General features: G+C 39.2%; 1 protein-coding gene across 3 annotated transcripts in view; it reads left to right on the top strand.

Moving 5' to 3' along the window:
* LOC145982733 (uncharacterized) overlaps window positions 1-21,393 on the top strand; it is a 44,475-nt gene extending 23,082 nt beyond the window's left edge. Inside the window, exons 2-3 of one of the 3 annotated variants that reach the window (XM_083116097.1) lie at window positions 2,621-2,737; window positions 19,730-21,393. In XM_083116097.1, coding sequence (XP_082972223.1) covers window positions 19,888-21,300 — 1,413 coding nt within the window. In that variant the 5' untranslated portion in view covers window positions 2,621-2,737; window positions 19,730-19,887 and the 3' untranslated portion in view covers window positions 21,301-21,393. Of the gene's footprint in view, window positions 1-2,620; window positions 2,738-19,627 lie in introns of all 3 variants that reach the window. The other 2 variants (XM_083116095.1, XM_083116096.1) reach the window with 2 other exon arrangements.
* The last annotated feature ends 6,088 nt before the right edge of the window (window positions 21,394-27,481 follow it).

Here is a 27,481-nt window from a genome sequence, read left to right as displayed (position 1 = left end):
GCAAAACCAATGTACATAATTTTAAATGCATTTTTATAGATAATGTATTATTTTTTGTAACACACAGAGTGTGAGTGAGTCATATTACCTTTGGTACAGGATTGTGCATAATGTATTTTTCTTGGCTATTGATGATGTTTGTAACTGTTGATACCACATAACATTTTGTTACCTGTATTTATTCATTTGTGATGATGAAGGGGAAGAAAACACCTAATATAAAGGAACTTTCACACTGAAGTGACACATATTGCTTCAAGATTGACCAATCAAATGCAGCTGCCACAATTGCTGTTGATTGGTTTGATTCCTAAGTGATACATGTTGCTTTCACAATGTTCCTTCCACAATGTCCCTTCACATCAGAACTTGACTAGTATTAGTTATAAACTCATATAGGCCATTGCCAGAGGCGCAACCTCGAATTTTTGTGTGTGTGTGTGTGTGTGGGGGGGGGGCAAGTAGGAGGATAAGCGTCTCAATAGTAATAATAATTTTAGTAATAAAAATAATGTTAATAATAATATTATAACATTATTATTATTGATTCGATTACTTTTGCTTTACTTCTTGTGTCACTTTTGGCTAATTTGCGAAAATGGGGATGAGTGATGGCATGATGAAAATGATGAATGGATACTCGCAAACATCCATGCCCAAGCCGGGATTCGATCCCAGGACCAACATTATTATTACTATTAGTAGTGGTAGTATCAAAGATGTTATCCTCGTAAATTACGCAAAAAAGGGGGGTAGAAGTTTGTGCTAAAGCATATGTGTTCAAACAAACGATTTGATTTTTTTTTTAAAAACGTTCAATTTCACATTAATAACGGAAAACTTTTGTGCCTCCCCGATGGTGTAGTGGTAACATTGTCGCCTTGTGATCAAGGGGTTCCGGGGTTTGATACCCGGTGGGGGTACATAGTGGTTCGGAACCAACTTTAAGCTATCGGCCCAGTCTCAATTAGCCTTTCTGTGCATAAAGTAGACTTTTTACAACCTTTTTCATTTTCATCGTTCGGCCCCCAGGACCGTCTCCCGCTGTCCCCTAGCTATGGTTCTGAACTTGATAAGACTAAGAAAAGTAGGCATTGCGAGCGAAGCATGCAAGAAAATTTTACGAAAAGTATTTTTATTTGCATAAAATTTGAAGTTCTGGGCAGTAATTGCCCCCTGCAGGTACTCTTGGCCGGGTCATTCCATGCCAGACCATCCAATGGTGGTTGCATGACCATTTTAGAAAAAATTCATTTTTAGTACATAGGTTTGTACATGTTCCTAGATATCAAAACCAATGTTAAAAAAAATTGTTGTGTTTAGTTCTCCTGGGGAAGCCATTTTTCCAACATGGCACATGGTTTTTTTTTTTTGCTCATGTAGCAGTATACAGAAACCTTAATATCTCAAAAACCATTAAAGCTAGTGACCTGAACCACAATTAATTTTGTAGCTAATGAAGTATACTTCCTATGATATTCAGGTATGTTTTGCTTGAAATTGCATCGTAAGTACGGAAATTATGGTGGAAAATGGGGTAACAATAGTTAAAAAATTGCATTTTTAACCCCGATTTTTTTTAATGAAGGGGTTTAGTCTAAGTCTTGATTTTTTTTTCATGCGTAGACCTTTTGAAATGAAATTTTGCAGATTTTCAATTGTCATTCCTTGTAATTTCAATTTATAGTAAGTCAAGTATTAAAACCTTATGTTACTATATTTTCTGAGCCTTTATTTAACCCAAATTTAAAAAAGAAAAAGAAAAGACTTCATTATTTTAAGTATGGGATGTAGTTTAACCTTACTTTGCAACGTCAGAAATTAGGTGACATACGTTACCTCATATTGACCAAAACGAGTTGAATCTAAAAGTTGAGATTTTTACTGTGAGTTAGATTCATGAAGGGCTTCCTATGTGCCAAATTTCATAATTTTTCAAGAGGACCCATCTGAGATATTTAACCCCTAAAACTGTCAAAATACAATGAACGGCCATGTTTGAGCCCATGCTGTAAAAAAGGGGTGCATTTCTAGGCACTGATATTTTATTTACAGACACCCAGCAGGTAGGTCTACACATGAAAAAAAATCAAGCCTTAGACTAAACTCCTTCATTAAAGAAAATTGGGCTTAAAAATGCAATTTTTTAACTATTGTTACCCCATTTTCCACCATAATTTTCGTACTTACGATGCAATTTCAAGCAAAACATACCTGAATATCATAGGAAGTATACTTCATTAGCTACAAAATGAATTTTGTTTCAGGTCGCTAGCTTTAATGGTTTTTGAGATATTAAGGTTTCTGTATACTGCTACATGAGCAAAAAGAGCCATGCACCATGGCTGCCCCAGGAGAACTAAACACAATAATTTTTTTTGAACATAGGTTTGTACATGTTTCTATATATCAAAACCAATGTACTAAAAATGAAATTTTTCTAAAAGGGTCATGCAACCAATTTTTTAAAAATTCATTGATTTGACATGGAATGACCCGGCCGTCAATATTTGCCCCCCCCCCCCCCCGTGGTTGTGCCACTGCCCATTTCTAATGTAAAAATTATGTATTGATGTGCTTCCCTTGTGTAATTAGAGTATTTCTTTTATTCTACCTCTAGATAGCATCCAAGTGAGTGTTAGATTGCAACAGCATCCATGGTTTGGATGAAGCTGCTACGTTGGTGTAAAGGTTGTTCAGCAAGAAGCTTAGCAATAAGCTTGTTCAAGAAATTTTGGTAAGCGTATCTCAATTCTTTGTTAGTTCTTAAGGTAGCAAAGGTGAATCAGGTGTACTTCATCCTCTGTCGAATTTTGAACTACTTTGTTTTGTCTAAAACATTATAGCATTCAGAGGACAATACCAAAATTTTTAGACATGAAAATGCGTAATTATGCAGTTTTATATATTTGCAGCAAATGGTTCACATTATTTTACGAATCACAATTTAATGCGGAAGCTACCACTGAAAATATACTTAACCCTTCAAGGCGGGATGGTGTACACGTGTTCCAGTTACGGAATTGTGTATGTTCAACATACACGTTTACATTCGAGGCATGGTTGACTTCAAACTGCCATCAGATACCAGCGGCGTGCATTCAGGATACGCAATGTACGCACTGCGTACCCACAACACAGTAAGAAAAAATAAACATTTTTTCGTCTTCCCCGAACATGAAAATTCAACAATTATCGCTCCGAAAGCAGTTCCACTGCAAGAAATTCTGATTTCCGCACGAACACGCTGCTGCCTTCCTGAAGGCAGTCCCGAATGATCCCGATTGACTTCGGCACCCACCCGATCCGCGTTCCTGCCGATTTCCGCAGAAAGACGCTGTTTCTTCTGCTTGGTACCCCAGAAATTCGGAAGGTAACCCCATTAGCTCATATCAGCCCCGACCACGTGTTTGGGTCTGCCCGCGCCTACCCTCTCCCCCACTTCTTTCCCGGTTCTAAGCATCGAGGGTACCCAAGATTTTGACAGCGTATGCAGTGTTGACAGTAGTCAACATATTTTTTTCTGGAATCCTTAACTTACTAGCATTTTGCAGCCACGCGTAGATAGATCACTGTTGGGTTGCAATAAAAATACATTATAAAAAGTGATACAGGAATCAGACAGGAGGGCAAGAATATGTAGTGGTGGAAGATCATATTTAATATACGCGTAAACTATCACATATAAAATATTTATGTGAGGTTAAAGTTACACAAGCAAGTTTTTTTTTCTTATAGGGAGGTGAGGGCCAGAATGGACTGTCACTGTGTCGAGGGGAAAATATGTGAACAATTTGCAAGTTTCGCACAATTCTCAGAGTATGTGAGTATCTGTTTATCTCCTTTCGGGATCAACATTTCCTTTGAGTTCCATAGCATGGGTGTTGATTGTTGACCCAACGATATGAATGAATGATAAAAGAAAAACATAATAAAACACAATGCTTACAATGGAATTAGAATGAGCCCCCCCCCCCCCCCCCTGCCAGACATTGCAAAGTGATGTACGGTAGTTTAGCTTTTGAAGTGTTCTGGGATGTATGCTGACGTATTTTCTACTTGTCCTTAATTATCTCCCTTCTACAAAATACTTTGTCGACTGGCAACTCCGATTCATTCGTCCACAAGAACGCGTGGTTTTCGGGCATAGCGGACCGGACACAACGTACCGTGGGAGGTTGACTTTTGCTTTCTTCTGTCGTGTGAAATTTGCAGCGAGTGTTTCGTTCATATTATTTACATTACAGGATCTCCATTGTTTGTCGGTGCTGTGAAGTGATAAAATAGGGGGACCGGGAGTTATTGATGACATACTGGAGAAGGGATTTTCGGAATTTACGAAAGAGTGTAAACAATCCGAAATGGAAGGTCTGTTCCTGATTTGGAAAAATTGTTTCAGGCAGGAGTTGTGAAGGATGGTAAACAGTATATTAGGCATTTTGATTTAAAAAAAAAAATCTCTACAGAGTGATTGACTGAGTAGAAAAACAGTGAAACTTTATTGTTGGCTTTATTTGTTGGTTTCCTCTGCGAAAGGTGTAAAATAGTAGAGGATACTGAGATTTATCAAATTTATTACACGAAATTTGAAAGGACGGAAAATGATTAAGCCATTTCCTTCCCATTCAATGTTCATCGCACTGCATGAAGGAAATAATCAAAGTTGAATTGTTGGACTCTACGTAGCTACTATCAGAAAATATTTGCGAATATAAAATATCATACATATATTTTACCTCGTTACATTTGGATATTGATACAAGGATGAGAAATTTCCCATCATAGAATTGTAGAAAAAAGTTATTTTCTGAATAACATGATGGCCAGGGAGTGGGGGGGGGGGGGTTCTGGCCCCCATAATTCATTTCGGTTGGCCCATGTTGCGTACCCTAGTTTAAATGTCACCGCACGCCACTGTCAGATACCATCTCTTGGCGGTAGAAATAAATTGTTTTAACCATTTGACCAGAAGAGTGTTAGTCTTTACTGCCATCTGCAGGGAAGTAAGAAAACTACTTGCACAGTGTTGTTTTTGCAAGTCAAACATTACAATGATTGCCTTTTTGAAACTGGTAAGTGACATGGAACTGGAACAAATTTTATTAGATTTCGGTAGTGTTAGTAACCTTGATTTGGCTTCCTGTAGTGCCAAAAGTGCACAAGATGAAGTTACCCGCTTTGCCAATAATGAAGCTGAAGAAGAAATTTCTGCGACATTGTCATTCTGATCCTGTATGGCAGTGCTGGGAGGTTAGTTACTGTCATACATTATAGTCATGAAGAAAATGTATCTAGAATAGATTGAAATTATGTAAACCACAAATACTCACACCACTTGAGGTAGAGTACATTGTGGATGAGTTAACAAATTTGATTGAAATATATTCTCTAGTTTTAAAAATATTGCAATTTGTTCAGGGCCGGTGGTAGTCATTTTGCCACCCTAGGCGGTGGCAGCAGATACCACTTCCTTTCGAATGTCCCCTCCCCCCCCATCATTACGCAGCAATGGGAAATTGAAAATCAATATATTCCTAAGTAAAACATTAAACTATAAAAAATATATAATGAGACTTGTTACGCTATTTCAATACTATTAAGCACCAAAGGATATCTCGCTCGACCACAGTTAAACTTTAAAAAATGAGACACTCATTTTATATTATTATTATATTTTATGAAAACTCTCTCTCTCTCTCTCTTAAACGTATCTTACATGTGACAAGTATTAGAAAGAAATGAAGGCTTGACTTCATATGTTTACAGTTGTAGGTCTGTGATATATGATTGGAATTTTAAAAGAATTACATGTAATATTCCCGGATGGGTGATGTAAGGTCTGAATTTTTTTCTGTGTTGTCCCCGCATAAAGCGGCTCTGGGGTTCTCCAGTCTCAAATTAATGTGTAGCAGGGGACAACCCTGGGAGGTAAAGGTGGCTGGAGATTGGTGCTGATCACATCACCTCCAAAATGGCAGAGCTTGAAAATGTGTGTGGCCCTACCCCCACATCCCCTAAATGTGCCTTCATGTTCATGACATGGTGCTATATGCACAGGGAACTTTACCTTAGCATGTATTATTCTTTTTCGTATAATTCTAGCATAAAATATAAACAAGCATGTTTCAGACATGATTGTCCGAAGATAGTATTTTTATTAGCATTAATTTAAAAAAAAAAAAAAACAACTTTGTTCACCATTTGCAACTGTTACCGACAAAGTTAATAAATTCAAAATTCAACACTCACATTAGGTGCAAAATCATACCCTTAATCAGCTTAAGGTCTCCTTTGGTGTAATTGTTTTATTATAGGTGAAGACGCCCAGTCCCCTGGTGGACTGCGGATATCAGTGCAGCCATCAAGGACCGCAATCATGCCCTAGATAGATTTAATAGGAACCACACTGCCGCAAACCTCGAGCAGTTCCACATTAAGCGTGCCCGTGCCCGTCGGCTCATCCGAGCCAGTAAGAAGGCGTGCTGGGTCCAATACGTGTCTTCTCTGACGAAGCAGGCTTCGTCGAAAGCCGTTTGGACCAAAGTACGTCGCATCCAGGGGGGTGCATCTACTCCTCTGAGCGCTCTGGAGCACGATGGGACGTTGTACACCGATTCCGGAGAAATTGCTAATATCTTGGCCACGCAGTTTTCTGATGCCTCTAGCTCGGAAAATTATGAACCACGTTTCCGCCGTGAGAAGGACCGTCAGGAACGATGCCCTCTAGTTTTTCGAAGTCATAACACCGAGCCTTACAACTCTCCATTCACTGAACGGGAGTTCGATCAGGCGCTTCGAGATTCTAAGAATACAGCTCCTGGAGTGGACAAGATCCACTATGAGATGCTTCGTCATCTGCCCATTGGAGCCAAAAATTTCCTTTTGGCGGTATTAAACAGGCTTTGGTTGGAGGACTCTTTCCCTTCGTCCTGGAAAGAAGCAATTATCGTTCCCATTCTGAAACCAGGTAAACAACGCACCGCAGCCTCGAGTTATAGGCCTATTGCCTTAACTAGCTGTGTGTGCAAGTTGATGGAACACATGATCAACAAGCATCTCACCTGGTTTTTGGAGGAAAACTGCTTGATAAGTAATTTTCAATGTGGTTTTCGCTCCAACCGTTCCATACTGGACCATCTGGTTCAGCTGGAAACACATATTCAGGATGCATTCTTCAACAAGGAACATTTAGTTGCAGTTTTCTTTGACCTCCAAAAGGCATATGACACAACGTGGCGCTTTGGCATCATAAAGCAGCTCCATTCTTGGGGCGTCCGTGGCCATATGGCGTACTTTATTAAAAACTTTTTATCAGATCGTTTTTTCCGCGTACGTGTTGGGAACTCCTTTTCGGATCTTCACGAACAAGAGAACGGTGTCCCACAGGGCAGCGTTTTAAGTGTGACTCTGTTTGCCATAGCAGTGAACAGTGTTATGGCAAACATTCTTTCCCCTGTACATGGCCTCCTCTATGTAGACGACCTCACAATCTTTTGTCGCTCACGGAATCTCGCGTCAGCTTCTCGACAACTCCAACTGACGATAAACCGTTTGGTTGAGTGGTCCTCCCAAACAGGTTTCACCTTCTCATCCGAGAAATCCGTGTGTGTTCACTTTTGTTGTCAGCGTACATGTCATTTAGATCCTGACCTGTATATGGGGAAGTCTCCCCTGTGCTTCGTGAATGAGGTCCGGTTCCTGGGCCTCATTTTCGATAAGAAATTAACATGGCTACCTTCGCCAGTTAAAGTTCTCTTGTCTTCGAGTTCTCAACCTTTTACGTGTTTTATCCCATACTTCCTGGGGTGCTGATAGGATGGTACTGCTTCGCTTGTATCGTGCACTCATCAGGTCGAAGCTTGATTATGGATGTGTTGTGTATTCTTCTGCCCGCCCATCTAGACTTTGCATCCTAGACACCGTCCACCATGCTGGTATACGTGTGTTCTCTGGTGCTTTTCGGACCAGTCCAGTCGCCAGTTTGTACGTAGAGGCATCTGAGCCGTCGCTGTCTCTGCGAAGACAGCGGCTGGTAGTGAACTACTTCCTGCATCTTCGCTCGATGCCTTCACATCCCTCATTTCACACCATCTCAGACGAGAATAGGCTGGCAAGGTATCGGCTCCGCCCTAGTGCCACTAGACCATTTGGTGTTTGTGCAGACGAGATCCTGTCAGCACTTGGTGTTGACAGTGATCTTCCTGGCGTCTCTCCACTCATTCCGCCTCTCCCTACCTGGGAGTTTCCTGCACCTTCTATCGATTTTTCTCTGACTGCCCTTCCAAAATCAGAGACACCAATGGTTGTATACCAGCAAAGGTTTTTAGAACTTCGTGCGAAGCACCCCAATTTTAATGTGTTTTACACGGATGGGTCCAAGACAGTCGAATCAGTTGGTTGCGCCTTCGTCCTAGACTCTCAAAGTTCCAGTTACTCGCTACATCCTGCCTGTTCCATCTATACGGCAGAGTTGTACACCATCCTAAAGGCACTGGACTTTGCAGACGTCAATGGTTTGAAGAAAGTCCTGGTGTGCTGTGATTCGACCAGCGTGTTGCAGTCTCTGGATTCGCCGTATTCCCGGCATCCGGTAGTGCATCGCATATTCAGACGGCTTGTGTCCTTATCAGCCAGTGCTGATGTACACTTCTGTTGGGTCCCTAGCCACGTGGGCATCCAGGGGAACGAAGCAGCTGATGCTGCCGCCAAGTCTGCTGATGCAGACGGCGATGTTCTCGTCCACCTTTTGCCTGCTAGCGACCTGCAGAACGTGTTTCGTTGTCGCCTTCTTGACACTTGGCAGGCCGAGTGGGATACGGAAACGGGGAACAAGCTTCACGCTGTTAAGCCCACCATAGGTGCTTGGCGTTTCTCATCCCGTCCTTCTCGGCGAGAAGAAGTTATTCTTACCCGCATGCGTATAGGACACAGCCGTCTAACGCATGGTCACCTGCTCCAAGGGCTGGACCCTCCGTTGTGTCGTGCTTCTAATGTTATTTTAAGCATCCGACACATTCTCGTTGAATGTGTCAATCTTGCTTACCTCCGGCAGACTTTTAACCTTTCCGGCTGTTTGTCATCCCTCTTGGGTGATGACAGCAGTATTTTATCCCATGTTTTTAGTTTTTTGCGAAGAGCTGGACTTTTCCACCGTCTGTAAGGAGGTTTTTAGTTTGTTTGTTCTGACTTTTTAATGTGTCGTGTTTGTCTCATGCAGGTCTCTTTACAACCTTGCACTTTTAGTTTTTCCCAAGGGGCTATCTACACCCCTTTTTTAAATTCTCAGTCAGAATTTTAGATAAGGGGATATTTCCCCGTATACATAGAAGGGTGCGAAATGGCCTTAAGTGCCGATGCACCCACAAATTTTAATTCAATCAATCAATCATCATTTAATTCAGTAGCCTTCATGTGTTAACATTCCGGCAAGTTTTCCACACTTTTCAGATAAAAGATCAGATGGCATGTCTTTATGCTTACTAATATCATAAAAGAAATTGAAAAAATCACTATGGTGATTAAGTTGCTCAATTATTTATCTTAGAGCTAAAATAATAGTCTATGACCTCGCAATAAAAATCAACTTTGTATTGTTTTTATGGATCTTAAACAGTTTCATCATACTGAAACTACTTCTTCTTTCGATTTCTGTCCTGTACACTGTTGCCTATTTTTAGATCATCTATATCTAAATTCGATGCCAATTCTTTATCAATCGGGACTCACAGGTCGCCGTCCTCCGACACTTCTACGAGTGTAGAGAGGTAGGTGCTGCCAAGTGGCGTCTAAGAAACTTTGAAAATCCTCATCACTCCTGCTTTTTTCTAAAGCGCTGATATGTTTGCAAGAAATCTTCTAACAGCATCTAACACATCCTAGATTAATGTTTTGAAGACATTTGAACATTAAATTACATTAAGGAAAAAGTCATACCAGATAACTAGTGAGCAAAGGAATGTAAAGCCACGCAACTGGTTTGCAATACACTGAGCCTCATGTGCGACCATTCAGACAGTTTTATTGTCACCAGTTATTTGAAGGAGCGCATCATAGACATCTCTCACTTGATATCTCAAGGGAGTGAAGACATCGAATCTGCTTCCCCCCCCCCCTTCCCCCTTGTGGTACTCAGTGGTTTTAAAGTGAGACTACTGATATATTCCTTCAAAATGGTGTGTTGAGATATATTAACTACCAAGTTATATAATATTATAACTGTCAACTTTTCAATGGGTTCTTCTCTTCAAATTTTGTCGCCCTGGAAATTTGCTGCTCTGGGCGGTGGCATGGTCCCCTCCCCCTTCTGCCGGCCCTGAATTTGTTGTAACCAGAAAAACCTAAGGCTGGGCAATTTAATACTGCTTGAGGTTCAGAAGGCTGAACTTTTAAATCCCAGTATGAGGGGTTAATGATCATCACAAAAAGAGAAGTATAACTTTAGGAGGAAGATTGAAGCTAGTGGTAGCAACACAACAAAATGGCAGCCATTAACTCCTTAAATGTGGAAGGCATATACAGGGTGGCACATATTGTATCTACCAATATAAGTTGGCATGCGCAGAAGTTTCCCATGCTTAGGCAGCTGCAAGTCTCGCAATTAGTCTGCCATGGAACGTTGGTTGGTTCAGACATGAATCGTGGCAGTAGAGGCTTTGATACAAATGGGTCCCATTCAGGAGACGCAGTAGGTACTGCACTGGGAAGCATCAGGGTGCCAGAGAATCCGCCTCCTTATGCCTGAAGACTTCTGTTTCTGCACGCTGCCATTGGCTCTCCATTGTCTGACCCATCGTATCATGTTGTGATGCTCTCGCACTGGTTGATGGCAACCTTCATTGGGCCTTTCGTCGCAGTGTCTCCTGAATGGGACCATTGCCTCTACTGCCACAAATCGTGCCTGAACCGGCCAATGTTCCATGGCAGGCTAATTGTGAGGCTTGCAGCTGCCTAAGTATGGGAATCGTCTGCTCATGCGCACCTGCGTTCTGACAGGGTTGATAACTTATATTGGTACAATATGCACCACCCTATATATACAAATCCACAATGTGCTATTGCAATGTTCCACCAGCATACTACACACTGCACGCTACACCAGTAGGCGATGGAAAAGTGTAAAAAGTGTAACCAGCCGTAGACATGAACTCCAAAGTATCTCATGCCTTGCGAGGTTTAGTAAGGAAAGGTAAAAGGTCAACCAGTAAAACTTTATTTATATTTACCCACACCTGTAAATTACCTGTTTAGCACACTTACACCAGATGTCATCACTGCTCTGAAGGTCTAGAAGATAAGGGAGGACAGGGACCATTCATTTATTCCTTGCAATGATGTGCCTGGGATTTGTTAGGGACCTTATTTAATTAAGGAGCCTCCATTTGTGCGAGAACCAATAGCAGCCTTTGTAGTTGTCACGTGCCATGCAGTCTGGGGACACATGCGAAAGCGTCCAAGCCAATTGCTTGGGACGGGCATGGGCCCGCAGAATCGCAAAGGTGTTGGGAACAAAGGATGCCGCGGAGTCACTCTGGCTACTACAAGGGAACGGACACGTCCGTTGGTATGTCCAGGCAGTAGCAAGACTCGGCGAGGTACAAAGGATAGGTCTGGGAGCACCCAGGAGACTTGGGCATAGGCCACCACGACCTAAGGGAAACAATACAAGCTTGTATTGGGCAGACCAGATGGTTAGGTTATCTGCTTCTCTTCTTTTCCTCCTTCCTTCCTTCCTTCTGGCTGCTTGGCTATTGGAACCTGGTTGGGGAGGCATCCAGGTCTTTCGCAGTCTGCATCTGGCAGTCGACTCGGCTCCGGGCCTCGCTGCTCCGTTTATATACCAGGCTGTTCCAGAAGTCCTGCACCATACAAGGGGGAAAATGAAACACAGAATATCAGAAACAAAGACAGACTTTGTTCAGCAAACTACAGGTTTCCATGTTCGATGACCTTCACCCATCTCTGCGACAATAGCTCAATTTGATGGCGATACCAGGTGGCAGTTTTAGAATTGAAAAACTCGCTACAGGCAGAATTTACCTCGTCATAGGAATTGAACTGCCCACCACACAGGAAATGTGAGCGGGAGCGAGACAAACCGTAATCCAATGGTGCAACATCCAGACTATAGGCAGGATGAGGTAACAACTCAAACCCGTCAAGCTCAGCCAGGCTGTTGGTCACTCTTCGAGACCGGTGACTCTGAGCATGGTCAATTTGTAGCAGTAACCTCTTGCTCCTCGTTAATGCCGGGTATTTCTCTTTAAGAATGGCACTCGGTGTAATTGTTCAGAATACAGTTTACCTGTTACAGCACGACCTGCTGGAACAAATTCATAATGGACAATCCCGTCAATATTCCACCACACACACAGCATGAGTTTTTTCCAAAATCTGTCCTGTTTCACATGGGCGATGACCTCCTGTCCTCTTTTCACCTACTGTTTACGTGTATCGGGTTTTTCAGAAACACCCACTTCTCGTCTCCTGTCACAATTCTCCTCCAAAAACGAAGATCACGCCGGTTTTGTAGCAATGGCTAGCAAATTGTAACTCTGCGCTGGGCCTGCACCTCTGTCAGCTCGTGCGGACTTTGTCGGGGCTGTTTGTTGGTGTAATCCATGTCATACAAGCGACGGTTTAATGTTGATTTGGATGTCCCAACCACTTTTGCTAACACACGTGTGCTGGATTGTGGTGTAGCATTCACAGCATCCTGCGGAGACTCGTTAATGTCCATCGGAGGTCGTCCCGTGCGGGGCTTGTCCGCGAGGCGTAGGTCACCTGAAGTGATTCTTTTAAACCAATGGGAAGCTGTCGATCGATTCACCACTTCTTTGTTCTCCACACGACAAATTTCCTCCGCTGCACTTTTTTCCCCATAAAAACGTAGCACTGCAAGAAGTGCAATTTGGTCCTCACTCATCGTGCCCACTTTAACTTCATGGGAACACTCTCTACACATGCAGTACGTGCCTTCATTTCATCCCACGAACTTGTCCTCTGTGCCTGCCAACAGCCTTTCACTGTTGGCGCCAACTACTCTCGCAAACTTCACCTCGTGGAGCTCGGTGTGCTGATGGTGCAGGACTTCTGGGACAGCCTGGTACTGTCTAGTGGCAGCACTGAGGCAGGTGGAGAAGATTGGAACTAAGCCAGCTGTAGTGTTGCAAACTCCCTTCAAATTACGAGTTGCAAATCGTGCATTCTGAAATATCATGTTTTTGCATTGCAGAAACCACTAACCTAAAAAGTTACTAAAAGCACGTGGTGATACAATCTTAACACTTGTGTTCTAAACTAAACACGTTACAGTAATGAATTTACAATCACAAGGCAAAGAGATTCAACAATGCAAGTTACATATTAAACAACAATTACTGTGCATAAGATTAGACAAACAATAACTGAATGCGTATGTCTCGCAGGGCATTTAGCATGCTTTCTTTAACCAAACCTTGTTAACAAAATATTTTAAATAATATGGCACCCATGCAGGATCATTACAATATATGCTTTGTGTTTGCTTTGACTAGATATGACTGTGGGTGGCGTATATATACATGCCCAGATGTTGAAAACATAACAATCATGTTAGGTGATAATATGCTAGCTGTAGTAGTAGTAGTAGTAATAATAATAATAATAATAATAATAATAATAATAATAATAATAATAATAAAAACCGTAGCAGAAGATGAAGAAAGAGAATATATGTTATAAGTAAGAAACATTTTCTGCTGTTGTGCGGTGTAGTTCGTGCATAACAGAAAACTGAAATAGGACTCAAAAACCAATTTTGCTTGATGCGAACATTGAGTTGCACTTGTTTGAAGTTTTAAGTCCAACTTGATGCTCATATAGGGTAATCAGGACTGGACCTACAGTTTCAAGTGTGATCCGAACCACTGTGCAACGTGCTTCTACCGCCTATCTGTCACAGCTCTAAAAATTTAGGCATATATTTTACTTCACATTCCTCACCGACTCATTGAATGTAATAACTAATAATATGAGACCCTTATTATGCCAATGTGATGTATAATAAATAATGTAAATACCTCACACTTTGTTTTTACGTATTTGGTTTTTAAACAATATTTCAAGTATTACAGTCTTCATCATGTAAGTAATAGCGAGGTTGCTGAGACTTGTTTGAAGCAGTCAAAATATATTCAGTACAAGACATTCGGCTGTGATCAAGAATATGTGGGGCCCTAACTCCACACCCCGTATAAGCCTTCATGGCATGGTGCAAAGCACAGGGGAGCAATTTCCTTTTTTTTTTTAAACATACATGTTACATAAATACCACTATAACAAAGTAAGTGTGATATAATTATGCTATCGTAAGAATTACCTTCGTAATTGTCCCACTGGTTGTACAAATATTTCCATTAGGTTTTCCCAATTTATGTTACGAGTTCAAATGTTGACAATACAACTGGCTGTTATAAAGTTAATAACATGTACCCAGTTTATTAACGAATAGTACACCATTATTAATGGCTGAATATAATATATTAAATTCATGAGATGGAAAAATTAAGATTATTGATAGTGTGTAATCTCCTCATTCAAACATTAATTAGTGCAGTGAGGAGAAATTTGCCTTTGTTAGGGACTTATTGAAAAACAAGCTGAAATTCCTACAATTTACACCTTGTTAAAAAAAAAGAGTATACAGGGTGAATCAAAAATGTGGCTACATGTTAGGTCTGATAGTGTGTTGACACTTTTGATTTTCCATGAGCAGTAAAATGGCATTTGAAAAATTACATTTCCAATAAATATTATACATATGAAGTCAACATCCAAGATGGCATTCAGCACAGAGCAGCAAATTACAGTTACAGCATGAGCAGTTGCCTACAAGATGACTGGGAGACTGTGAGGTGCGATTTCAAGATCGCATTGACACTTTCAATCATGCACATGCATGGTCTTACAGTAGCAGAGGATTTTTACAGAAGAAATCTGAATTTCACTTTTTTTCTTCAACAAACATGAGGACTTGAATGGCCACTTGTCATTACTTGTTTAATGCATTAAACTTGTGCAACTTTCAGAATGTGCCCATCAAGTAGCCACTAACACTAGACTAAGATCAATTCTCCCGAACCATTCAGCAGTTTGTATCTGACAGCCAACTGAGCTCTGGATCTGTGAGAGCTGCTTATATAGGTTATCCCATCACCACACCAGTGTAAATCAGTAACTGTATTAGGAACTACGTAACTGAGCTATTCTGCCAAGTTGACATCTGTTGGCTCTAAGATGTATTGCAGCAAACATGCAGTACACCTACTGATACCTACATGCTCAGAGCGGTGCTGATATAAACATATTAACCGTAAAGTATGTGTTACACTTAGGTTACAGCAATTAATACAGTAGAAATGTACTCTGCAGACCAGTGAACTATACTGTATTTTGATGTAACTGAACATGGGCATAGCATGAACAAAAGTAATGAAGTCAAAAAGTTTCTCAAAGTTTGTTTCAAGTCCACTTTATATCCAGATGGGCAAATCAGGACGGAACCCTCCCGGCAATGTACATTAGGGTGGGCCGAAAAAAAAATTAAATTCAACTATGGCTATATTGGAAAAGTAGTGACTAGTATCACTTACATTCCTCACCAAATAAGAAGATTTTTAAACAAAAATTAGCTGGACCTCTGGGAAGTTGAAATTTAAAAATTTCAACTTTTCCAAACATTCACCGGTATAGTAAGAAAAGACATGTAAACTAGCCCAGTAATACTTAAAAATATTTTTTCACTATTATAAAACATTCATCCTAACCCTGTTAACAAAATATAATTTTATTATATTGCCTGTAATACTAACAGAATTTACATACAAGCTGGCAACAGCGCACACAGACAAGTTAAGACACGTTTACGTCTATGAATGCGTTACCTTTAAATATTCATGAATCAGTTGATGTTTGTCAGAACTGCTGTTCGGATGTGTTGTGTATTAAGATGTGTTCTGACTAGTGTGTGTTCGTTCATACTGCATAATAAGTAAGTTTGTGTATTTAATTGAAATGTCATTACTTTGAACTAATTAGCAATGTCAAAGAAAGCACGTGCAAATGTTAGTATGTACTTATTCGGAACCAAAAAAGACATTTTACCGGAAAAAACTAATGTGTTGCCAACTTTTGAAGACATGTTACGATGTTTTCAAAGTGTTCGTTTGGAGCTAAAAGGCGAAGGAAGCAAGCAGCTATAAACAAGATCGGTTGCTGACATTGTTGACACAAAACTTGAAGATATTTGGAATAGAGCATATCTTCCAATTTCTCCCATAAGAGAATAGTAGATATGATTGTACAGTACAATAAAAAAAAATCAAACCGTTATTAAGCCACTTAAGTTGATTAGGTAAATTTTAAATTCTCATACAATTAACAATTTTTCGTAGATTACTATACCCCGTAACATTTGTGACTTGTATTTGTAGATGTATTTCTAGTCTGAGTATGTGAAATGGAAAATGTAAACTCTCGCACCTTAACCTTTACGAGGGTGTACCCAAAAGAAATGGGATTTTTTTTAAAAGCTAAGCTGCTGCTTTATATATATATATACAAAACAACATTATCACCTTCAAATACATTTGTCCAATCTGATTCCATTCTTGGAAACATTTTTCAAACTCATCTGTTGTGATGGCTGACATCTCCTTCCTCGTTTTTTTCTTCACCTCTTCTATGTTGTCAAATTGCTGTCCCTTCATGTCCCTCTTCATTCGGGGAAACAAAAAAAAAAGTCTCACTGAGCGAGGTCAGGTGAGTAAGGGGCGTGGAGCAAGAGAGTCATGTTGTTTTTTGCCAAAAACTTGTGCACTGAGATGGCTGCATTGTCATGGTGGCACAAATTTCGCAGCGACCCTTCTCATTCCCAAATCTTCTGTTAAAATTTGCTGAACCGAGCTTCAAGATAGTCCAGATAATGTCCCCAGCTTTCCAGTGGTCCGTCGTCGGTCTTCGAGCATAAGTTCACAAATTTTGTCGACATTTTTGTCCATTCTGGAAGTTTACGGACGACCAGAATGAGGTTTGTCATCAATCGACGTGTCACCTTTTTTGAAGCAAGAAAACCACTCGTACACTTGAGTTTTCCCCATAGCGCTGTCCTTGTAAGCTGTGTGCAACATCCCAACATTTTCTGCTACCTTTTTGCCCAAGCAGGAAACAAAATTTCACAGACGCACGCTGTTCTTTACATCGGCCATCACAAAAAACGAGGTGTGAACGAAACTGCTTTTACAAAAAAAAATCACCGTGACCAGAGACAACATTCCCCAGCGAAGCCACTGAGTGTACTGAACTCACAATGAGTTGCTCGATGCTTGCCTAGCGGGAAGAATTCGTACTATGGATGCTCCGCCCTGCGCAGCGCTATTCCGTTTTTTTTTTGTTTTTTTTTGGGTATACCCTCATATAGTATCATGGTGCTGATTATGAAATGGATTTGCTTTTTGGACCTTCATACTCTTATGTTTGGGTTGAAACTCCGATACAGGACTGGAGCAAGCCTGGGAAATTCACATTGATGACCCCCTCCCCCGTCTCTGCAACATACCCATGCCACATTTCCGAACAGAGTTTCACATTTTGGCTCATTATTCAACTTGTATGGCACCCAGGAACATGAAACATGTTTCATTCTCTTGAGAAGCGTCCATTCTTTGAAATGAATACTAAGGTTTGCACGTTCTCCCAAAAATAGCAGGAGAAGAGGGGGCAAACTCCAGATTTTTATTTTTTTCCATTGAAATTCGGGGGTCATGCCCTCCCCCCACGCCCCTCTTCCTCGGTCCGGCGTTCTGAATTGTACACGGTTGCATGCTCCGATGTTTTAGGTGCAAAACAAAACTTATCCGAAGTAGATTGCTCCCATAGTGCCAGAGTTATAACAATTTTCTAATTTAAAAGTCCCACCGAGAAGCCTTGGCCAGAATGGGGTTACTTTCGTAAACCTGCTCAGCCTTATAAAGGTTAAATACAAAGGCTGTCGCAGGGAAGGTGAGACAGATTTTTTCCTGGCTTGGCAACACTGCCTATGGTTTCGGCACTAGTCGCGTCATGTAGGATGACTCATTTTATTTCCGTAGCAAGTTGTCACATGTTGCGAAACCACGTTAGTGAGCAGCTGTGTTGATTTACGTTGAACGTGTTTCGTTTACCTCTCCAGGTTTTTGTGTATAATATTGCTTTTCGCGATGAGTATTCAAGATAAACAGGGACATGCCATAAAATTTTGTTGGCATTTAGGGAAAAGTGCTGCGGAAACATATGCGATGTTTCAACAGGCATATGTCGATGAAGACAGACTGAATAGAGCCACAATGTACCGATGGCACAAAGCTGCATTTGAAGAAGTCCTTCATATTGCACCACGATAATGCATGCCTGCATACCACGCGGGCTTTTCAGGATTACGCGACGAAGAGAAAAATAGAAATTTTCCCACATCCAGCATACAGCCTGGACCTTGCACCCTGCGACTTTTGGCTATTTCCACTTTTAAAGGCCACTTTACGTGGTCGTCATTTCATGACGAACAAAGAAGTGATCACCGCAGCGCAAGTTTTCTTCAGTTCGCTACCTGACGACTAATTTTCAAAGACATTCACAAAGTGGCATGTGATGCTTGCTTAGCTGTCAATGGTGCCTATTTTGAAAAAGATGTACATCTATTCGATATGGCTGATTCTGAATAAAAATTTTGTGGTTTGTAATCTTTTTGTTTCATTTTAATGATTCTTGGAGGGGTCCATGTACATGCTTGTCTTTTAACTGCTACGCAGTCACGACTTTTTGACCTATTGCGCTCATTTTGGTCTCAATCGGCAGCTAATGAGCCAAATTTTCACCCTAGTACATTTGCTAGCCAATGGAGGTCGCTGTTCATCTATACAGGAATTAGTCTCACCTTCTCTGCGACAGCCTTTGTATATGTATGGAATTGAATTAGAATTTCTGGATACATTGGAATCGCAAAGACCATTTGCATTGTTGATATATTTGTGTATGTGTGTGGGTGGTGAGAGATGGTAATACCTAGTCTGAAATATAGAAAACACCTGCTTGTACCCTTGAAATTCTGGAAAGTTTGCCTTGGAAACTGGGAATTATACTTGCATTTTATCACTGTCCTAGAGTGGTCACCATGTGATGCAACATTTCTGTTCCCCATCTTATTTGTTCTGGCATGATATGTGCGACGATTTTTATTTATTACCTAATTGCATTTCCAGTATTCTTGTCTCTCTTTTTAAATCTAAGTCAATTGAGGAGATAGCTCTCTCGTCCTGACTCCTGGACACACCAGTGATTGGTAAAGTTCATTTACGGCAATAAATTCATAAATGGTTAAGAATGGTTAACGTATCCAGAAATTCTAATTCAATTAAATTGAATGGTGGACCATATATATACAAAGTCTGTCGGCTCTTTTGATCAAGACCATAAACATAGAATTTTACTTAGCAGAAGAAAAGAAATGCAAATTTAGAAGTGGCAAATGTCCACAGGAAATGTAGGTTCTCAAGAGCACATTTTTTGCCCAGTCTTAAGAAGAGATTTTGATAGTTTTTTAAACATTTTTTTACAGATTTTCCTCAACCATTCTGCAACCAAAATGAACCACCTATCCCACAGTGATCGCTGCTTGCTTCATCGTTTTGACTATGGGGGTCATCTTTTTTCTCTACAGGAACTAGGCCACAGGAAATTATGCTTCATGATACTTTCATTTTATTTACGCAGAAGCCTTTTTTCCAAATTCAAGGAAGTGTGGAAAGGATATATTTGTGAACTTCCAGCCACTGTGAGAAGTGTCCTGCTGGAGAGACTTAAGAGAATGAGCCCAGCATGGATTCAACGTGGATGCCCATATTATCTCTACACGAAATGCTTCTTTCACCTTGCACTTCAACAGTCGAGATGTACGTGGGTGGTGAATTTAAAAGGAAACACATGAGCAATTTGATAAAGGTATTTGCAGGTAACAGCAAGAGTCTACAAAGTTTGAAATTGGACAATCATAGTGGGGTGCGGAATTTCAGATGCAGCCCGGAAAATCATAGTCACTTCGAAAGCATTTTTCAGTCTGCAAAGCATTTAACCAAGTTGGCACTGCCTAAATTGTGCGATGACGCTGTGATGAAATTAGTTGGAGAGAATTGTACCATGCTGAAGTTCCTTGATATCTCAGGCACCAGACTAGTTACATGTAAGGGTGTTCATCTCTTGACGCAGAACATAATAAGGATTGAGTCTAAGAATCAACAGAAAAACTGTTCATGGAAAAGTTCCCTTTGGGGACTTCCAAATATATTCTTGCCACTAGAGGAACTGGTACCGAAAGGGGAATCAGCGGAAGGTTATGAGAGGAAGAAAAGTCCCATTTGTAACACGTTGAAGGTCTTGAAACTGGATAAACCTATGCTGAGGATCATTACAACACAAGGATTGCTGATGATGTTGGAGCTGGTACGAAACTTGGAAAGTTTTGGAGATGTGAATATGCAGTTTTTCTTCAGAGAGCTGTGCAGTGATTGGCAGAGGCATGAATTGGAAAGAAAAGTAGTCCAACTTCCTTCTCTAAATCTAATATCCATCCATTTATCCCCCACTACAACTGATGAATTTAAGTTGATGTGTGGCATTTGTCCCAAACTGAAGCATTTGACATATGAAGCAGACAAATTGTATCCGAAGGACTGTGTTAATATGTCTATATTCTACTATTTGCAACAACCTGAGTCTCTGATTATTTCTGGGACCCTAATTTCAGAAGAGCAAGATCTAGTCAATGCCATATCAATAGAAGCTAGAGGAAGTTTGAGAATCCTAAAACTGAAAAATGAACATTTTATGAGGACAGTTAGACTGTATTCTGTGTTCGTTCAGTTTCCACGTCTGCATAAACTCACCTTATGCTTCTCAACTTTCAAATGGGGTGCAGCAAATTTGGAAAGGAGTTTGCTGCTAGAAAACCTTAGTGAAATTGTTTTGGATGGCCAAGTATCAGCAGAGGCTGTGGTTAAGATGTTCGAGCGTGCTCCAAATTTGAAAGACATCACTATGGAATTGATATACGATAGACCTCCTGACTTTGTGGAAAGATTGTGTAGGATAAGGGAATCAACAAAACTGGAATGTTTTTGGCTAAGATGTGGAAACTTTGTAAACAGAAGAGAAGACCTTGCTTATTTCCTTAACACATTTAAGAATGTCAGAAGGGTTGGTCGTCTTTCATTTCCAAGTTTTATTGGATGGTGATATGAAATAAGACACTTCCCAAATTTGATGTTAACTGTACTGGAGTAAGTATGTTAGAATAATTTGAGAGGTCTATTATCTGTTAAGTGTAAAACACTAATATATATATATATATATATATATATATATATATATATATATATATATATATATATGCATATATATGCATATATATATATATATATATATGTATATATATATATATATATATATGCAAGAAAAATATGTGATCTCATTACAGGCTATTGCTTTGTGTTAATGTAAAAAAAAAACATTTCTAATGAGTTTAAAGGAATCAGTTTGTTATAGTTAAATTGTTCAGTTTGATTGCACACAAAAAGTATTTTTTAAAGAAAGCTGTAGTATGTACAGTTTTTACAGCTTCAAATCAGTTGGTGTTACAGTCCAATTATAGAAACAGTAATTTTGAAACTGAATTATTTCATTCAGTTATGAAATGTATTAGGAGAATTGTACTTGTGTAGTTATTTTGGCAAGTATTTACAAAAGTATTATGTTTTTTACATTTTAAAAAAAGATTGTCTTAAGTTAATGGAAGATGTTTAGTATTCTGAAATAAAATTATATTCTTGTATTCTGTTTGTATTATTGCATTTCTGTGTTAACATATTTTGAGTATCTTCCCGAAAAGTATGTGATAGTATATGTAGCAGAGCAAAATGATGAAACACCTCATTAAATTGATTGAGACAGTATTGCCTTGCAATTCGTAAATATCAGTGAGCTGAATTTAGCACAAATTAATGACCATCGATTTTATTACTGGTAACAGACATGTTAGGAAATTTCTACATATACAGGGTTATTCAAAAAGAGAGAGCAGATTTCAAATGTTTATTTCTTGCAAACTATAAAAGATAGAAACACGTGCCATACATCAATGGATAGAGGAAGGTTTAAAGTGTTATTGTTGGAAGTTTTAATGTATGCACTCAACATGAGCACCATGTGTTGCCCGACAAACATCAAAACGGCACCACTTCTTGCCGCACACGAATTAACTGGTCCCTAGTTATTGAATTGATAGCTACAACAATTACGTGTGTATTGAATGGATTATAATAGATTGGATTATAAAACTTTGAACCTTCCTCGATCCATTGATGTATGGCACGTGTTTCTATCTTTTATAGTTTGTGAGAAATAAATATTTGAAATCTGTGAAACATGTGAAAGGAACTAGGTTTGTCATAAATGCAAAACCAGCAGGTAAAAATACAAACAAGTAACCCTAGTAGGAAATTATTTTTAGAGAGCTGTCACACTGAAGTGACATGTGACATGGCATCTGAGCAATGTCACTTGCACTAGCTGCAAGAAACAAATGCAATCTTGCCTCCTTGATGTGATGGCATGTGGTAAAGCCATTGCCTTGTATTCAAGGGGTTCCAGGTTCGATACCCAGTGTGGTTTGGATTCTACTTCAAACTTTAGATCCAATCCCAATTAGCTCATCTGTGCATAAAGTTGACTTACAAACACAAACTTAAATGTGACCTTCATTATCAGAATAGAGTCAATGTAAGAGCAACATATTGCACATGCTACCTTGCACTTGGATATCACTTGCACCAGGCGGTTTTCACTACAGTGTGAAATTGGTTACTTCTGTTTGTTATAAATGCATGACATACATTACTTTTCACACTCCAAGGTAACATTGCTACTGTGGTGAAGCATCACTTGTCACTTCAATGTGAAATCTTCCATAGGAGGATTCACTGCCTATGGGCTTTCGATATGTTGATTGCCAGAGATCAGAATGTACATTTTAAATCGCTCTATCCATCTAGATTATGAAGTCTTCACTTATATTTATATTTGGGATATTTTAGTGTTCAGTTTATTACGCAGCATGATCCATGTGCTTATTTTCCTTGCATTTGCTGTGTAGTTTTTGTAAGTGTGGATGGAGAATTTTACAATCATATTATTTCAAGAAGTATTTACAGTGTTGGCACATGCATGAATGCATACTCTTTTTTCAAATGCACCTCGTAAAACAGCAATGAAGTTTCATATATAGTAATGTCTTTAACAAAAGAGGTTACGGGTTGTAACAGCCATTGCAAATCACAAACAACAAAGTGTGATGATAAATAAAAGAACCAAAATTTATACAAAGTAAATACTGACCTGAGACCTACCTCCCCTGTCATTGTGATTAGCAAACAATGGGGCTGAGCCCATACCAGCTGGTCTCAACATTTGCCCTCTTAAAAATTTTCGTTCACCCTTCCTTGTGACAGATTGGGAGACCAGCACAGGAAATTCCATAGATTTTCCTAGAAACACTGGATAAAACCCCATCCTCCTGGGAAGCAGAAGGCAATATCAAAGGCATGGGTAAGTGAAAGCTGAACCCAAACATGACCATTGTTGCGATTCTTAATTTAACACTGGACTGATTATATACACTATTTAATGTACACTGACTCTGGACTACATTGGAGTGGAGTTGACCACCGTGTAGAAATGTCTCTCTCTCTTCTCCTTCCGTACGGGTATTTCCCGATCTGTACCACGCCCTGAACAGTCTCCGAAGAAAAGAGTCTGCACAGTCCTGTCACCTGGTGGCGACAAGTATAATGAACACTTAAAATATACAAATTCTCACACATTGATAACACAATGTTTATACATACACTAATCTATCCCAAACAACCATGAAGGCATGTAACTGCTTAGTTAATGCTGTGGAATAAAATAAACCATCCATTGCCAATTCTAGCTTGAAAGCTCGTGGGGCTAAGATGGGTGGATGTTCTTAAACCACATGCTGTGCTAATACTGGGTCAGGTAGTTGCGGAGTTCTTGCTACAGAGGGATGAAGGTCGCTGTGTAATTAGCTTTGTTTTGTCTACATTTAAGTGGGAAATGGATTCGGCAATTCTTCCCTTCTATATCAGACTTTTGTACGACTGCTGGAATCGGCCAATGAGGGTTCTTTGTTTCTGCCAAAATTAGATAGGACCATATGGCTTTCAGTGACAATACTAAAGAAGATAATTTTTTGTTTCTAGTCCACTTTTTGCACAGATAGGACTGGGCCTACAGTTTAGAGTGGAATCTCAACCACTATGTGCCTCCTTCGGGTATCAAACCCAGGACCCCTTGATTACAAGGGAACAACGTTACCACTATGCCATCGCAGAGAGCCCTCTAAAGATTTATGTACAACACTACTAATAATAATGAACATAATATATTAATCATACTTTTCATACTTTTCATCAACTGGACATAACATCATTTTTTTTGTTATTCAAAAAATATTCAACCTTTTACTTTTTGACATTAATTTGCTTGGCAGAACAATTATTTTACACAAATTTTAGTGGTCTTAACTACATGTAAGCTGGATAATTACACAAGAAAATATTAAAAAATCTCCCGAATTTTCAAAAACAGCAAATATCAATAGCCATTTTATTTAATACAGTAAACAGTGACTTTTGATTACCCACCTGGGAATCGAACACAGGTCTCCTACATGGCATTTAGATGCCCTACTGACTAGACCACCGTGGCTCAAAGTATTATAATGCTACATGAGAATAATTTGGGAGTTATTTAATGTCATTAAAGGAATGTAATGATGTGACGAGTTAGTATGACTTGGTAACTAGCCTTTTATTATTTTAAAATCGAAATTTACAAGTATCGGCATCGGTATAGATGAGGGCATCGGTATCAGTTCAAAGTGGTATCGGCTCAGCTCTAGCAAGAAGTGACATAAGAGTGATAAATTGAACAGTAGGCCCAGAGTGAACTTAATGTTACCACTGAATATCATCTAATGCTGGCAATAAATTTATCCATGGGTACTACTTCATGATACGAAGCAAGGAATTATTGTGTCAAATTGTTTATACATTTTAATTACTGTGTGTTTTCTAGTAATGGTAAGGTAAGTAACTTTACAATAAAATCATTAGATTCAACAACAACAACAACAAAAAAAAAATAATTAAAAAGTATTTACAAGTGGTTGTGTTTCCAATACACAACGTTCAAATCCCATTTACTAGAACTTCATCACGCTTTTCTGGTTAGAATGTAAAAAGTGTAATAGGATAAAGTAGGAAAGTGGAAGACTGGCAGAAACTGAGGAGTGCTCTGTTGTACAAGCCCATGGATAGAACTTACTTCCTTGTGCACTGAGCACACTTAAGACAACTTGCAACTGTGGTGTTATGGTGTTTGCAATTCTGGAATCAAGTTAAACGTAGGGTATTGCATTTTTCATTCTGTTGACTACAGTACATTAGATATTTCTATCAGCGCAGTATAGAACATGACATTGTAGGTATGTAATATACATATTACAATCTTACATAGAAATACACTGTGTATATACTTTCACATTACATTTACATACATAACTGTACAAAGTAAACTTTAAAATCATTATCAAATATGCACTGTATTTATGTAATATTGTGGCCTCCCCAATGGCACAGTGGTAGCATCGTTGCCTTGTAATCAGGGGTGCTATTGGAGGCACATAGTGGTTCGGATCCCACTTTAAGCTGTAGGTCCAGTCCCGATTAGCCTTACTGTGCATAAAGTGGACTTAAAACAACAAATCAATCCAATCATGTAATATTGCCCTTCTAAGTGTCAAAATAAAATAAAAATATGAAACAAAAAATAAAAACAAACTATCCATTGCAATACAAGCTATAGTGTAGTGACTGTTCCTGCATAATAGCACTTTCAGAACATCTAAAAATGTCTAAAATTAAATTGTGTATTGTTCTTTTACATCACTTTTCTGTCATTTTTAGCTAATCATGTTACTGGGGATAAAATAAGAAGCTGGAAATCTGGTAGATAAAATGTTGATGATACACTCTCAGAGAATATCCATGCCCAGATTAGGACTCAAACTTGGGAACTTTTGTGACAAGAAAATTTGAATTAAATTAAATTATACTAACGTCAGACAAAAAGTTTTCTTTCCTTTTAGTGTGCTTGTATAAAAACACCTGAATATTCTTCTTCATTGTTCTTGATGACTTTTTTCTTGCAAATTCAGAAATCCAAGTACATCTGTATTATAATGAGTATTTTGTCAGTTCCATCTTAAAACCTGTATTTGATTCTATTGTTTATACTCGTAGCTTGTATAGTTTATGTTAAAACTGTGCTGAATCTGATTGAGTGGGGAGTAATAATTATATTGCAGTTGCTGTTCCACTTCTAAGAAATTCATAGTATGGAAAATGTAGAAAGATGGCAAGAGAATTTTTTTTTTGTACTGCATCAATTCAAATTTATTTTTCTTGTTTCTTTCCTCTTGGAACCAATTCTGTACTCATCGATGTTAGGAAGAAAAAAAATCATTGCAGTATAGTCATAAAAAGCTTGTGTTTCTGATTGCCATTGATCAGTAAAAGATTTGCATTAATATTGTGATAGTCCAGAGTTGTAGTACTGAACGAATGAGACCATAAGGAGCTATTTTTGCAGTGTGAAATTGCTATTGGACAGTTGATTGGCCAGGATTTCATCTACAGAATACTGTATTTTCCTTGTCTCCTAACTAATTAACTAACTAACTCTCTAGCCTTCTTAAACCCGAAGGTTCATGGCTGCAACAATACAGGCCTTCCATCTGTCCCTATCTTGAGCAAGATATGTAGACTCTTTTCCATCCCTAGCGATTTCCTTTAGGTCCATCTCAACGTTGTCCCTCCATCTTCGTCTTGGCCTTCCTATAGGTCTCTTACCATCAGGTTTCCCAACAAGAATCCTGTGAACTCCTCTTTCCTCTCCCATTCGTGCCACATGGCCTGCCCAGCTAAGTCTTCTTGATTTAATTATTCTAATAATATCTGGACATGAATACAAATTATGTAGTTCTAAATTATGTAACCTTCTCCACTCATCTGTCTCCTCGTCCCTTTTAGGTCCAAATATTTTCCTAAGGATCTTATTTTCAAATACTCTCAATTTATGTTCCTCTTTCAATGTAAGGGACCAAGTTTCACACCCATATAATGCTACAGGCAAAATTACTGTTTTGTATATTTTAACTTTTAGTTTCTTAGATATTAAACGAGAAGACAAAAGTTTATGAAGAGAGAAGTAACATGCATTTCCTGAATTAAGCCTACTTTTTATTTCCTCTTTAATATAATTTTCATTTGTTAAT

This window comes from Lepisma saccharinum, unplaced genomic scaffold (genome assembly GCF_977018435.1).
Source record: "Lepisma saccharinum unplaced genomic scaffold, izLepSacc3.1 HAP1_SCAFFOLD_379, whole genome shotgun sequence".
NCBI classification, from domain to species: domain Eukaryota; kingdom Metazoa; phylum Arthropoda; class Insecta; order Zygentoma; family Lepismatidae; genus Lepisma; species Lepisma saccharinum.
Note: the sequence above shows the minus strand (reverse complement) of the source record. Positions and strands in the feature narration are given on the sequence as shown.